Source organism: Montipora capricornis, chromosome 13 (assembly GCF_036669925.1).
Source record: "Montipora capricornis isolate CH-2021 chromosome 13, ASM3666992v2, whole genome shotgun sequence".
Taxonomy (NCBI): Eukaryota; Metazoa; Cnidaria; class Anthozoa; order Scleractinia; family Acroporidae; genus Montipora; species Montipora capricornis.
Genome location: NC_090895.1, coordinates 6,586,198 through 6,602,160, shown reverse-complemented (window position 1 = coordinate 6,602,160; position 15,963 = coordinate 6,586,198). Strand labels below are relative to the sequence as shown.

General features: G+C 38.8%; 2 protein-coding genes across 2 annotated transcripts in view; both read left to right on the top strand.

Annotated features, from left to right (window-relative positions):
- The window catches only part of LOC138030401 (tyrosine kinase receptor Cad96Ca-like), a 169,902-nt gene extending 161,162 nt beyond the window's left edge, over positions 1-8,740 (top strand). The window contains exons 4-9 of the mRNA XM_068878318.1: positions 4,239-4,361; positions 4,528-4,598; positions 5,291-5,331; positions 5,496-5,592; positions 5,707-5,806; positions 7,467-8,740. Of these exons, the coding sequence (XP_068734419.1) occupies positions 4,239-4,361; positions 4,528-4,598; positions 5,291-5,331; positions 5,496-5,592; positions 5,707-5,806; positions 7,467-7,529 (495 nt within the window). The 3' untranslated portion in view covers positions 7,530-8,740. The remainder of the gene's footprint in view (positions 1-4,238; positions 4,362-4,527; positions 4,599-5,290; positions 5,332-5,495; positions 5,593-5,706; positions 5,807-7,466) is intronic.
- A 4,171-nt stretch (positions 8,741-12,911) lies between these two features.
- LOC138030400 (uncharacterized) overlaps positions 12,912-15,963 on the top strand; it is a 36,862-nt gene continuing 33,810 nt past the window's right edge. The window contains exons 1-2 of the mRNA XM_068878316.1: positions 12,912-13,498; positions 15,240-15,617. Coding sequence (XP_068734417.1) covers positions 13,447-13,498; positions 15,240-15,617 — 430 coding nt within the window. The 5' untranslated portion in view covers positions 12,912-13,446. The remainder of the gene's footprint in view (positions 13,499-15,239; positions 15,618-15,963) is intronic.

The following is a 15,963-nucleotide window of genomic DNA, read 5'->3' as shown; positions in this document are numbered from 1 at the left end:
AAGACGTACGAATTTGTGGTTACCGCAACTAACAAATATGGCGAAAGCTCTGTCACTAAAGAGAAAATCAAGACAGTTAAAATGCCTAATGAAGGAGGTAAGTATAGCTGTTCAAGAAGCTATTTGATTTTAATTAAACCATATTTCATGTAAGATGATTTGGGAGATAAATAAGGCTAACATTTTGGCATCTCAAGGTGCTCATCTCGACAGATGAGACAGCGATCTTAGGTAAGTGACGTCAAACGCTGTGCCCGATCAATCAATTCAAATTACTCCATAACGAACTGGGTTAAACAAAGATGTAAGTTAAGGCGAGTGAGTTATGCCTGAGTGAGTTACCAGCCATGAGTTACCAAATCTTGAAATTTCAAGATTTGACATGCAGAATATTGAAATTTCAAGAGTTGGCATGCAGAATTTAATTTCAAGATTCGACATGCAGAATATTGAAATTTCAAGATTTGATATGCAGAATATTGAAATTTCAAGATTGACATGCACAGAATATGAAATTTCAAGATTCGAATGCAGAATTGTGAATTTCAAGATTGGCATGCAAATATTGAAATTTTAAGATTTGACATGCAGAAATATTGAAATTTCAATATTTGGCATGCAGAATATTAAAATTTCAGTATTTGACATGCAGAATATTGAAATTTCAATATTCGAGATGCAGAATATTGAAATTTCAAGATTTGACATGCAGATATTGCAATTTTAAGATTTGACATGCAGAATATTGAAATTTCAAGATTTGGCATGCAGAATATTGAAATTTCAAGATTTGACATGCAGAGTATTGAAATTTCAAGATTCGACATGCAGAATATTGAAATTTCAAGATTTGACATGCAGAATATTGAAATTTCAAGATTTGGCATGCAGAATATTGATTTCAGATTTGACATCCAGAATATTGAAATTTCAAGATTTGACATGCAGAATATTGAAATTTCAAGATTTGACATGCAAAATATTGAAATTTCAAAATTTGACATGCAGAATATGAAAGCACGTGGTTGCTAGGAGTCACAAAATCTCAGCATTTTGCCTTTGTTTTATCAGGACTTTCCAGTTTCTTTGCAATTCTGTTATGGATAACGTTGTTAGTATAACGCTTTCTAGTAGTGAAAGAGTTTTCCTTCTGGAGGGGGAAAAACTTGTTTCAAAAACAGGATTGGAAAAAAATACCTACGCCCACAGGGGGACTTGTGCGGTCACCCAGGGGGCACTCCAGTTTCCAGGTTTAGTGTTATGTTCTTTTTTCCCCGTTTTAATTTTTTGGGGAGTTGGGCAATAATCTGAATTTTACACCGAAAAATAAATTTCCATGGGATTTGGGGGGGGGGACACTTTTTCGGCCAATTCGGTACAACTTATGGCGTGCCTGTTGCAGACAAAGTTTGACAGTGGGGACTTGGGAAAGGAGGTTTAAATTAACTTTGGAGGGGCACGGGCCCTGTTTGCCTTTCGTGGCGTTAGAACTGTTTTATTGGGGGAAACAAAAATTGTAATACTTGCTGTCCTATTATCACTGTTTAACCGTTAGACGGACTTGGCAGGATACTTCTATCATTTGTTTTCGTTGTTTTGAGGGAATTACAAAGGGGGGGACGTTAAACAACCTTATACGGCGAAAAAAAGCTACGCTCGAAGCCAACCTTTTTCAGCGCCAGGTAAATAATTTTTACTAAGACAGTAGAAAAAACGCCCCAGCAGAAAAAAAATCATTAAAACTTTAGTTCGGATTGAATCCATCCATCTGTTCCATCCCAAACCCCGTTCCCCTGTTTCACTCATGAATTTTTAAACAGATAATTTTCGAGAAAACGGGGGAAAACAGAGAATTGCGTTTCATTAAGTGGAGGGCCAAAAAAAAATCTGAAGTGCGCTCCACACAATGGGACATGCGTGAAAGGAAAGCCGAGGACTGAACGGGGGGAACACTTTAATATAAGGAACCCGTATATAAAAAAAAAAAAAAAAAAAAAACCAAGAAGACCCCAAATCTGGAACATCGGAACCAGCTGATTTGAAATTTTCGCCCATTGGCAGGTTTGCTGATGGAATGGAAAAGCTACTGTGGGGGGTCTGGTCTAGGAAAACAAAAAAAACTAGGGGGGGTGGGTTGTCTTACTGAAAAGTGTTTTTTATATAAAATTATTGTAAAGGAAGGGGGGGCGTTTTGGTGTTGGTTGTAGTTGGTTTTTGTCGATTACGGTTTATATTCGGGATGCGGATTGTTCCCGTGTTGAAAAAAAAAACTCACTCTGAGGGGACAAAAAAAAAACCGTATTCGCCTTTTTTAGATGGGGTTCCCGAATAGGGGAACCCTTTTTTCCCAGCGGTTTTTTTTCACCACCATATTGGGGGGTCGTTGTAGGGGGCAAAAAAAGAAACAAAAACCTCGGCGGCTAGGGCCAACAAACCGCGGCCAGGACATTCCCTTTAAAAAAAATCGCCCCCGTGACTTATCGGTTAACCTTGCAGAATGTGTTTGTTTTCTTGCTGTGTTTTAGAAAAAACTTTTCCACGCCGGAAAAAAAAAAAAAATCAAATTCGTTTCACAAACAAACTTACACGATGGCGAAAACGGACTACTGGCAGCCATTTTGTCCGTCGAGGTGATTATCGCTGATAAGCCGAGATAGCGAGCCCATGAGAGCGCGCGATTTTGTATAATCACCTGTGTATTTGTACTAATTGTTATTATCATCGTTGAAATCATGTGCTTCCCTGAAGATAAGACATGAGCAAAAGTGAACAATTGTTTTTCTGAGCGAAATATAATTCATTTTATGAGAGCTAGTCATATTGTCATAATTGTTCTACACGACTATCAAGAACAGTTGGAAAGCACAATGCCTCTGAAAGCATCGTACACATGAATCTTAATATCATACCTTTGACAGACGGAATAAATATATTTATTATTCACCACATTGTGACAATGTCCAAATATGGTCATAGCGCGCTCAATATTCGTCGTGCTTACTCAAAAGATATCGTCGATATACGTAATTTTTTGTGTCGCAGAGAAAAAATGGTAGTCTTTCCAGCTTTTTTTTTTCCAATAAACGAAGAAAATTGCGCTTTGTTATCAATGTTGAATAATAAAACGATTATCCTGCTCAATCTTGCGGAATATCGCCTGATTTTAGCCAACTCAGTCGGCTTAAATTTTTACGGCCTCGTCGACTAAGGATCACGCGATATTCCACGCAATTGCGCAGGATAATTGTTAAATATTCAACTCAATGATATTGGTTTTGTGTAAATTATTGGCCTTAAAGTGCGGTCAACGCAGCGGAAAATTGGATTGGATTTGTTTCCATTTTAGGTTTCCACTACGTTCATCACATCTCACTCTAAAAGAGAGCCCTCTAGTAAAAATCCGGAAGATTAATATGAAATTTTCTTCAGAAAAGCTTAAGTTTGCAAGGGCTAGGTTTGAGTAGCAATAAAAGGGAGCTTATCGCTCGGGCTGGTGCATGTGAAAAGTGTATAGGGATGTTGTCTGCGAATATAAAGTATCTATTTCAATGTTTTTCTTTGTCTAGTTACTCTTTATTTGTGTTAGGTCAGCTCAAAAATTCTACTTCAAAATTAATTAATGGCGACCGCGAGTGATCACTGTTGCACGGTTAGCTATGACAATATTCCCGTAAAATTCATAGATAGAAACTTATTTTGCACGGAAAAATAATTGCCCACCTCTTATAACACCGTCGTTTTATCGGTCACAGGATTATAGGGATAGAAATGAAAATATATTACGGGAGACAGCTGGAAAAGGATCAAAAGTAGCGAAGCACAGGGGTCTTTGAAAGGAATTGTATGGCGCGTTGCCAGGTAACGAAGTTTTGTTTGCACCCCAGTCAATATGGCGGCTAAAAACCCTGGAAAGGTTTATTCAACTCCCCTACACTTTGTCAATAGCCAAGACGGGGATGGGTTTTTTCATCGTTTTCTGTTTTATTTTGGAATCTTTCCTTTCTGTTCATTGTAGTTGACATAGTTGGGGATATCCACTAGGAAATGCAATATCAAAATTGCATAGATTGATTATTGCAAGTCTCAGAGTCTGATCAATTAATATGTAGATAAATGTGACCTTTTACATTCAGTTATGGAGCCATTGATTATACTTTGCCCTTTAGTGTTGATGGAGTCACGTTTGTGGATAGAGATACTTATCTTTGTAACACATATGCATACACAATTTCTCTTAGATAATCCATCGGGACTTGGCAGCGAGAAATGTTCTTGTTGGTGAAGGAGAGAAGTGCAAAGTGACAGATTTTGGGATGGCGAGGAATGTGGAACAGGATGATATTTATACCAGAAAAAGTCGGGTAGAGCTACAACAATTTTTTTTTGGTGAACATAGTTTGTATACTATGATGGACCATAATTGGTTAAATTTGTGCCATCTTTGCTATTGAAAACCGCCCCATAATTTCCTTACATTATTACACTATCGTTCTCTAAACTTATTTCAAGATGGTTTTGCCTTCATAGGGCCGGTTGCCTGTTAAGTGGACTGCATATGAGGCCTTGCTTTACCGAGTATACACGACACAAAGTGACGTGTAAGTATGTTTCTTTAAATTGCATTGTTATATGGCAAGCAATTATTCTTAGACTAAATGGAGCACTCTAATTTGCTGGTTTTTAGTTGGGATTTTACAGTACGGACCATTACCACGGAAACGGCCCGTTTCCGTATTTTTCTCTCTCTTGGGAAGTTCAAGTTGAGCAAAACACAAAAAAATTTTTTAAAAGTGCTAAAAAAGTGGAATTTATTTTTTTCACCACAACAGTACAATTATGGCAAGCGGAATTTAGTTTTACATGTAAAAGGTTACCGTTCAAAGTTCGCTGATGGAAAAGGAAGATTACGAACATTCAGCAAGCGGAGAAGTGTCCGATCGCTCAAAGAAACGATACCATACAATAAACAACTTACTGACCTCAATTTCTCGGGACCGTCCTGGGGATATTGGCCCTCGGTCATTTTTCTTATTGCCACGTCCTCGGGCCAATATTTCCCAGTACGGCCATCGCGCTCGGTTAGTAAGGGGTTAGTTGTAACTTTTCCCCTTTGGAGGAGATTAATGTCCATTGCTACTCCGATTTGCAGAAGACCCAAATAGCTTTCTGCAAGGACTTAAACTCTTTAGTTCAGGCATTTGTTGTCACAGCTTTTCTCTGGTACATGTTCACTTGTTTGGATGCCTATTTGCTTTGTTTCATCATTCATTTGTTCTGCTCCTTTTCGAAGGTGGAGTTATGGCGTTCTTCTCTACGAAATCTTTACAGTAGGTAAGATTTTCTTCTAAGGGCTGACAAAATGACAAAAAGATGCCTTAAAAATATTTTCATACCAGCACAAGATTTTGAAGAAATGTTACTATCCATGCATTATAAATTTGACAAATTTCATGCTAGTAAGAAGTGTAATTGAAACTGCAACGTTATACCCATAGGTGGATCTCCATACCCGGACACAAACGCTAGACTTATTGCGGATAAAATCCAGGAAGGATACAGAATGCCTAAGCCAAGACATGTGGATAACAAACTGTAAATGACTTTTTTGATTTCTCTATCTCATTGTGGTTATGAGTAATAAGTAAATGAGAGATAGCTTGACAATAAATTCCCTCTTAATACTGAAGTGAGAATCTTTCAATTTAGGTATGAAATCATGATGAAGTGTTGGGAAAAAGATCCAAGTGATCGACCTACATTTGAAAAGCTGAGGAAAACAATGAAGGATATGGAGAGGAATCACAAGGTAAGGGAATCAAGGGAGGATTCTGGGTATTTATCGAGCTGTTTCTCGCTGCACGCACACTTGATTATACTGAAGTAAGCAGACAAAACCTGGTCTGCCTGTGCCAAAGAAAAGACCTCATCCTTGTTCCTGCTTTATTACAAAAGATGCCTATGGTAGACCAAGTGGAAAAATCCCTTGATTTGAAACCACGAACGGAAGTGACAAAAATTTGAAAATTTTTTGGGTCCCATTTATGTGAGAACCTTTCCAAATTCTGATTTAAGCAATTGATCGGATTTCGCCATTCCCGCGATTTACTCTGTAGTAAACATGATTCCAAAGCAAGCCTTTTGTGTCGCTACTGCGGTGTTGCTTCTCCAAATCATAAATTACTGCATTCTCAGACTAATTTCGCACAAAAAAAAAAGTATCCTTGAAGTGATCTTAGTCTGCTCTAAGAGCTAGCAACCTAAGCCTCCTTTGAAATCGATTTTGTCGGTCAAGCGCGATGGAACAGCCATGAAGGGGAGAATATTACACCTCTCGCCTTCATTTACAATTCCCACCGTAAATAAATGTAACTTAAATTCTTTTAATGAATGACAGCACATATGAGATTGATTCAAGAAAACGCTTGGAGTCGGTTCACGTTTAACGCGGCAAAAAACGCTTGGAGTAGGTTCACGTTTAGGGCGGGAAGAAAACGAAGAGGTCACAGGAATGTGAGGACAAGGAAAGAAACTACTTTGCTACTGATGTTACATAATACCTTGGCTTTTGTGATTGAAATTTCGCAACTTGTATTATAGAATTTATGCGCGTGACCTGAAGGTAAAGGTCAGGTTTTTGAAGAAGTTATTGTCTATTTCTTTCTTCGAATTACTTCGTTCTCAGACTGAATTCGCAGGAGAAAGTATTACTTCAAGTGGTCTTCGTCTGTTCTAAGAGCTACAAGTTGCAAAAATAGTGGAGACACTTCACCTTCTTGGGGCGTTATTAATTTCCCTATTATCTCTCACACTGCAGCCCCCCTTCCCCCCTTATCAGTGTTGCTAGCGAGACAAAAAAATGTTGGGAACTTAAGCAGTCAACATTGAAAGGGGGAGAGGGGAGAGAAAGTGGGAAAGGTTTAAATTCTAGATACGCCGAGTATTGGAAGTTAGAAAAGGTGTTTTTTAATGAAAGTGTCTCAACAATTTTGCAACTTGTTGTAGCAACCTAAGCGTAGTTTGAAATCGATTTTGTCGGTCAAGCGCGATAGAACAGCAATGAACGCTGGAATATTACACTTCTTGTCTTCCAGTTCCCACCGCAAATAAATGTAACTAAAATTTTTTTTATTAAATGTGGTCATGAAAACGCTTGAAGTCGCAAAGGAAATGTTCGATTATCATCACACGTAACCTTCCATAGCCATTTACCACGTCCCTTGTGACTCTAAGTCGGCTTCAGGGATCAGTGACATTTGCAGCCAACTTTCACATTTTACACAAGTAGTAGCATTCCACGTAAACGCCACCAGGCGTCTCTTTCTTATTCATGATTTTTACAGCCATTCTTGAGTTACCGTATTTCCTCGTTCTTGGCTCTCTTGAGTATTGGAAATAGTTTGAGTCTATGGTGGTTGGCTGAAATTATCAAGTAAAAGCTTAAAACAATCAATATCTTTCTTTTGCAGATGTACGTGAACCTCAGTCAGTACGACACAAAATTGTATGCTAATATAACTGATCAAGAGTGAATTAGATAAGAGTGTTATGGCGTGGGCTCCCCAGCACAGTCACAAATGTGTCTATTTTTAGAACACCCGTTCTCGCGAAAATCAGTTGTCGTGTCCTTGAAAAAACATGGCAGAAGCAGTCAAGCGTGACATGGCTTCTTCCGATTGGTTAAAATTGGCGGCCATTTGTTTGTTTCGCGCGCAAGGTGTATCTAAAAATAAATCTGTTTGTGACTGAACTGGGGCAAGACCACAAAGTGATAGATCAATACTCTTACCTAATTCACTCGTGAACTGATCTTAGAGTCGATTAGCTGAAACAGAAAATCTCGTGATTATCAGAATAAAAGGAATTGTGTACAAAGTACGTTCAATCTTACTTTCTACTTACTTTGCTAGTTGATTGGAAAACATTAACATAGCAAAAAAATAGGAATTTGAGAAAATAATGAAGTCCTTTCAATTCAAGTCTGTTTGTTGAAGTGATAAATACAGTCATCGTTTCATGTTGTTTCTTTTGTCTACATTTAGGAGATTTGTAAATAATATGTACTTATCGACTGAGTAGAAGGGCCGGAACGGAAAATATTTGGCCCGAGGATATGGCGTACGGACCGACTGAACGCAGCTAGATCCGTGTACTGAGACCAACGGCCAAATATTTACCTGCCCAATCCGTTCTAAACTCAATCAATAAGCATTTTATTGTATGGGCCCTTTACACTTTTCATGAGCACTCAGAATATGAAGTTTGGGCAAAATACGTAACAAAAATTTGCACAGAAAATTTATCTAATATGCTGTTTGCATTTGCTTTTCTGACTGTAAATAGCTTGGATGTTTAAAGCGACGAAATCCTCTAAACTCGCATCACATGGAGCAGTACGTTTTCCTAGTAGGGCCGCACGGCTTTTACCGGCCCTGCTCGCGCTAATGCGTACGGCCGTCGTACGGGGATTTTCCCAACAGTTTTACAATGAAAGAGCGCGGGGCCCTACGGGCCATATGATAATGTCTATTCTGATTACTAGCATCTCCTTTCTTAGATCGGTTTTACGATACACGTACGTACTAGTGGTGACAAGTTCTCAAGAACTCCTACTCCTCGCCCTCTCTGTCTAAAGTTGATTGATTGATTCATTCATTCATTCATTCATTCATCGATTCATTGATTGATTGACATCTCCCACGAACTATGTATCTTACTTGTGAAATAAAAGCTTGATACAATTGCTTGATTGTCTAACTCACACAAGTAGATAATAATTGTCAAATTAAGATAGAGCGGTTTTCAATTGAGTGTTGAGTGTTTTGCATTACTTCGCTCAGTGATTGGTTGAAAGTTCTCGCGCCACTTTTTCAATCAATCAGAAGTGAAACCAAAACCGAGAGGCTCGCGCGTACACATTTCCCCGCGCTTTGTGTCGGCTACGTGTAATTACTTCGAGTTCTGGTTGGTTTACTGGATAGTCTCCGTCCTTTTTGATTGGCCAAAGTAATTACTTTGGTTTTAGTTTTACGACACTCGATTGGAACTCGCTCTGTACAGAATAGAGTTAGATAAGGCATGTGTGGGCTCCCAGCACTGTCACAAATGAGTCTATTTTTAGGATACCCGTTCCCGTGAAAATCAGTTGTCATGTCCCTGAAAAAACATGGCAGAAGCAGTCACGCTTGACATGGCTTCTTCCGATTGGTTAAAATTGGCGGCCCTTTGTTTGTTTCGTGTGCAAAGTGTATCCAAAAATAAATCTATTTGTGACTGTGCTGAGGCAAGAGCGCTCATCTAATTCACTCTTGAGAATACTATTCAGGTTATCGGACTTACAAGAGAATCGAAAAGTGACTTGGATACTGCCTTTTTCATGGTTGCCACGTATTGAAGTATTGATTTTTTTCCAGCCTAGAAGTGCATATTTTTAACTTAAGAATTAATGTTAAGACGATTTTATAGTAACAACTGGATGTGCTATGAAATTAGAAGATCGCATTTAAAGCATGACACGTTTCTGTAAATTATGAGGATACTTTTAATCAAAGTTGCTTAACTTTTGTCTGTTTTTCTTTAATTTTTTTTTTTTTTTCATTTTGTCCGAAAAACGTTTTTTTTTTTTCCTGGGGCTAAAATACGCAAGAATAGAGACCCAACTAAACAAATTGGTGCGGTCTCGAAAAAACTTCCCACGCAGAAGGTAACTGTCTAGGAAATTTCGGCAGGCGGCAAGCGTTGAAAATTGGGATCACTCACATTCTTTTTTAATAAGGTGCCGGTCGTGTCCCTCACCGGGACAATCTCGCTTCGGACTTGAAGAGCTAAAGGGAACCTCCACTAAAAAATTTAACTCAAAAATATTGAACATGATGTTTACAATCACAATTGTCCGATCTTTTTCCAATGGAAGCGTTTGTATCCGAAATACACCAATTTCAAAAACGCTTGTTTTGGTTTTCAAATTTCCGGGCGCTGCCATTTTGAAAAATTGTGACATGAAATGGTTGCTTTATTGTATTCATACAAACAGCTTTTGTTTTGAAATAATAGGGCAACCATTACACGTCACAATTTTCAAAATGGCAGCGCCCGGGAAATTTGAAAACCAAAACAAGCGTTTTTGAAATGTCTTTATTTTGGATACAAACGCCTCCATTCGAAAATGTTCGAACAATTTTGATGGTAAATATTATGTTCAGTGTTTTAAACTTATATTCTTGTTTTAGTGGAGGTTCCCTTTAAAACATAAAGTATTGGATTGTTCAGAGACTACATATTACAATCGAGTTTTATCATCTTTCAGTATTGATAGTTATCATTTGTCGTGGACCCCCCATATTTTTTCCGTCTAACTCTTGGAACTAACTCTCTATGAAACCGGAAGTCAAACGTACGCTAAAGGAGGCAGTGTGGTCCGGTGGTTAGTGCGTTGGGTTTGCATGCGGCTGCTCCGGATTCAAATCCCGTTCTAACCTGTGCTTGAATTTGTTTCTGGTTGTCCCAGATTCAACTCTACCACGCTTTGTAAACAGCCAACTGGCTGCCTCCCGCCAGTTGGGGTTCTTCTGTTAAGTTTGAATTGTTTCTTTCTTCTTGTTAACGGTGGAGTGCCTGTAAACTAGCTTGGGTAGCTAAGTGCACTTCCACTAGCTATAAACAAAGCATTTATTACTAAAGCTATTTCGTGCTTTAATTATTCTTTTGAATAAAACTATTGCTGAACATATTTGTGTCCCCTCAAGAGCTAAAATTACCTGAAATAAAATCAAATAAACCTCAGTCTCTTACTGACAGTCAAATAAATAAGTTCGCTTTCCTTTTAGTTTCTGTGGCGTCTCGGGTGATTTGATGGGTTTTGCGGAAGGTTAATTTTCCCCTCCTTACCGACGCGTCGCCGGATTTTGGCGAAGGTGTCCATTGCGAAGGTTTGGCGGTTTGTCGGTTTGGCGAAGGTTTCTTGCACAGTCGAATCAAGTCGAGATCGACCGTTACAAATTGCATGTACAGTTAATACCGGGTGAAATACCATGATGTCAAGCGGCCTTGAATTTAAAAAAAATAGCGAAGTTTGGGGTCTCGTGTCTTTTCGAGTTTCAAAGGAATTCTTGTGAAAACTTCACATGTTTTCTAAATTAATTAGGCAAGAAAAATCTACAGATGAGACTTTTTTGATAAAAGACCTATTCCAGTATGAGAATCCTTCGAGAATCAATGCATACTAATTAGGCCATATCACGAATTTTATTTCCTAGTTTTTCATCTTCTAGACGTTTGCCTAATAATCGGCGGTTGGTCACCCCTCAGCAAAATATCGGTAAATCCCTATTTTCGACTCTAGGCCGTTTCCAAGAGATTTTTTGCCCAAAAGAATTCTGGGGTCCTTTGAGAGTCTATGCATACTAGCTGGGCCATAATCCCACTTGTATTTCATATGTCTTAGCTCTTAGGATTTTGCCTATAAAATCGGCCATTTTTTGCTTTGTGCCCCCTTAGGGGAGGGGGAGAATCCCGATTTTCGACACCATCGAAAGACTTCTCCTATCTTTCATTGTAGGCCTCTTTACAAGATGTTTCTAGCATAAGATATTCTGGGATACTCGAAAAATAAATGCATACAAATAAAGCCATGATCCCTCTTCTACTTACTAGTTTTTTTAGCCCTATAAGTTTGCCTAAAATATCGACTAATTTTTGACAATGGCGCGAGTCTGTATAGTGACATATTGTTCATCCGTAATGGCTGTGGTATACCCCTTTAGCCAATTTTCATACTTCCGAAACACAGTTCATATGATATCAAAATCATATGATTTCTTAACCCTCAGAATTAAGGGGGGTGACACTTACATCCATCCATACATACAAACATACTTAATTTACCACTCCCCATAGGGGCTTTTAAGGGCCAATGAAACACAACGAAACGACGGAACAGAACAACGACAATTGTTAAGAATCCCAACCGGCCGGGGGCAAACCAGTTAGCTATTTATAAGTGCAGCTGGCAAGTTGAACCAGGGACAACCAGGATCAAATTCAACGAGTGGCCAGAGCGGGTCTTGAACCCGGGATCTCCGGTTCTCAAGGCAAGCGCCCTAACCACTGGGCCACACTGCCTCCTCAAACACTTAACTGCAGAAAGACAATGGTTGCCATGGAACAGCCCCACAACAAAGTTGCATGGATGGTTATATGAAGTAACTTTTTCAATGAAGATCTGGCATCACTTCAATCAGAAGGCACATGCGCAACTAGTCCCAGTCCTCTGCCGCGCGTTTCAGTGGAAAACAGGTTAAAGCTCCCACCGATGGGAACCTTCCCATCATTTTTCGTGAACTGCTGCATGGAATTTCTATTTGGACAAAAAATGGAACTGATATTGTGAAAAGCGTATCAATATAATTTCTTTTAAAATCCATGCTTCAGATTTTGTTAGAATGCTGTTGCGTTAAAAGATTGTGAAAAACATTGTTAACTCGCTGAGTTTTTAGGCATTTTTTGTTTTGGTCACGTGATTTACCAAATATGTTTGTGAGTCGAACCATACAAAGGAATGTTAAGTAGAACACACTTGGTAAAAAAAGATTACTAAAGAGTTAAAGGAATTCGAGAAATGACTACTTGAAGGGGTCCATATAGAAACGGTTTGGTAGTTAAGGGCCACCCCTTAAGAGGGGTTTCAGGTAGGCCATATCACCCAACCAGGACAGACGCATTCCAAGTAACCTTGCAAATGGTCTTTCACAAAAGACAGCTAAGACAGCAACAAACAACTAAATAGGGTCACTGAACCCTCATCTCAGTTTAGTGCGAAAGCTTTGAATATATAATAGTCTAATTTTCTATAAAAAAGGTATCAGTTGCCGAAAAAAAAAAGGTTTTATGTCAGTCTATTCGAGAGTCTTAGAGAGTGATTACCCGCCCTTCGATTGGATGCAACCCAATGTTTTTTTTTACCATGGAAATAATCCAAGATCGAATTACCTTTCGAACTGGCTATTCCAAGTGGTGGCACAGCTGTCACGATACGGGCATCCCCGCGTTTTGTTGGCATCGCCAGTGATATGGACATCACCATGGCTTCAATAAAGAAATTTACGGCTGAATAGTGTAGATGTATGATAGCATCGTCCAACAGTTTTAGTGGGTTTAAAAGTCCGGTAAAAAATGAACGAAACGGGAACTCGCAGCCGTGTAACAGCCATGACAAAAACAAAAGGAAATAAACGAAAAAAATGAACAACGAACTGCGTTTACGTGCGTATTTTATTGTGCATAACACTTGATCTTGATGCGTGACACAAGCTCACATGCTGACATAAATTGGAAAGGTCATACTGACGAAAAGAAAGCGGAGCTCTGGGAGTATTTGCAAAGGGCATTCAGTTACAAACTCTCAAAAGTCTGCCTTACTTTCCACCGAAACAGAGGGGTTTTTCGAGTAAGATGAATGGAGAGGGTGTTTTCGTTGTATTTTTTTCTGTCATGCAAGTATCAGGTGGGTCAATGAATCGAATTCTTACGAACGAAAACAATGTTTCTATGTATCGTTCCGTCATATATTTAGTATTGCGAAAAGTAAAATGAGCCGTAAATTACTTATTCATACTAAGAGCCCTTGATAAAAGGAAACCTGATAATTTAGTGTTTCTTTTTAATATCACTTATATTTCATTTCATCACGGGCTGTAAAATTCTTCAGGTTGCATATCACTAGATTCAGAATGATACATTTTGACGTTTGTACGTGCATAATAAGCTTATTGGCATAAAAGATTGCTTTCGGGTTTACTGATTTTTGCAGATAATAGCATTGCTGGTCAATTACGATTAACAACACTCATGAACGTTTATAAGAAATAAGAAGTCTATCAGCCGTAGTACGCTTTTTTTTTGCCGTATAATGATGAGGCTGGAAGGATTCTCGTTCGAGACTGGTCAACGTGTCGACAACCTAAGCAGAACTGTTCATATTTAGTTTCAAATACGTAGGTCGAACATAATCGATTGTCATAGAACCATTCATTTTGAATTCATCTATAACCAAGGACGATCGAGCATTGATATGATGCAAAGAATATATGAAAATCATATCTTTGAACAAAGACAAACGGAGGCAACATTAAGTATTGAATGATCATCGCAGTTATGAGCTCTACTTTGGCAGCAGCGAAATAGGACAAATGAATAAAGCCTGATATTTCTGCGTTACTAGTGCAGGTCGGGCCCGTTTCTCAAAAATCCCGAAACAACTTGAACAGTAGAGTATCGAAATTCCCTCTGTATCTTCAGAAGGGAAAGGTTTGAAGTCATCAATTCTCAAAATCATTTCGCTTTTAGTTATCTTGAAAACATACTAAACAACCAGCTTTCCAAAACAAAAACGAATTTCAATTTCGGGTCCCCGGCGTCTTCGAGACTTTGGAGAAACAGGCCTCAGATCCCCTTCAATTGAACTATTAAGCTTACGTAATTGTGCGTTCAAGCGAACAGGCACAGGTAACGCACAAGTCATGGGTTCACAAATCGTCTATAAATACTTCAATTAATAGCACGCATTTGAGTCGACATCTGTCCAGTGTTTCAAGCATAAGCAATCGGCTTCAAGATTGCTTAGAATTAACCTGGAAGCAGTGTTCCTTTTTTTACTAGACTATGCTATGAAAACGCTGTCCATAGTGAGCCAAGCAGTTGACATTAGACCTACCCATGGAAAAGAATTCAGTGCTTTATATTGTATATGCCTGCATGTGTTTGCTTTCCGTAGAGATATAGTACTTTCAAGTCTTGATTCAGAGTATTACAAAAGGTGTTCCCTGCTTATATCATCCCTCTTTTTGGGTGGTTAGTTAAAATCCCTAATGATGGGCTTTACGTTATTATATTAATTTCTTAGTTGGCTCCAGGGAAATCACAGAACTCGGAATCGCCATCATTCTTCTATACTCAGTCTTTATTCTTTTCGTCAATGGGGACAGCGTTCTATGGCTTTCAATGGCTCGTCTTACTTAGCTTCCTCTAGTCTAATCTCCCTCTCCAAGGCCCAGGCTACATGTACCCGTGGTCTTGGTCACGCTGACAATTAGCATCGTTATATATATGTGAATTACTTTGCTCGCACCTTCAGAGGCCTTTAGGCCTCATTTAACCTTTAGAGGAATTTACATTCATATTTTCAGAATGAATGTTGTCTATAGTGAGCCACGATTTCCGACTCATTTACTATTTTTTTCCGTCAGTTAAGAGTGAAATGGTGTTCACATCATCATACAATGGAAAAAGTATTTTTGGTACTGTTGAATCTTCTGTATCATTCAAGTGGAGCTTTTCTGGTGGAATTTCAGTAGTTACTTGGGGACTAAAACATCCAAAATACCAGATAATTCAAACCAAGTTGGTAGTTCTCTCCTCTACTGGCTCAGTATCAGTTCAAGCTCCAGCCTCTTACAGCCAACGTGTGAGTGGAGTCTTTGTTGGTAATGCGTCCTCTGGTCAGGCCATATTTACCATCAGTAGCATTAAAAGGGAAGATGAAGGATTTTATGCCTGCGAGCTTTATAAAGTCGAAGGTTTAGTTGCTGTCACAAAAGTTGATCACGTGGAATTGAGTGTGGAAGGTTAGAAAAATTATACTGTTTACAAACCATTGATGTTAAATACTAGTACATGTTTCCCTCCTTTCTCGAAAATATTGTTTTGATCACCACAAATCCGCTGTTAATTAAAAGAAATGTAAGCATGTCTATAAAATTCGGTGCAACGTATCAGAATGAAGAAGCACGGTAACTTTAGGAGGGTGGCTAGCTACAACTGCACAGGTTGATCACCTTCGTTACTATGCTAGTTTTGGTTATTATTGCAAGGGAAGACTCAACTACCTAGAGACGAATTCGAGAAGCGGCCATTTAGATATACTGCCTGACCGCAACCCTAAACCAAGAAATTGGATGCACCTGGTCGGAT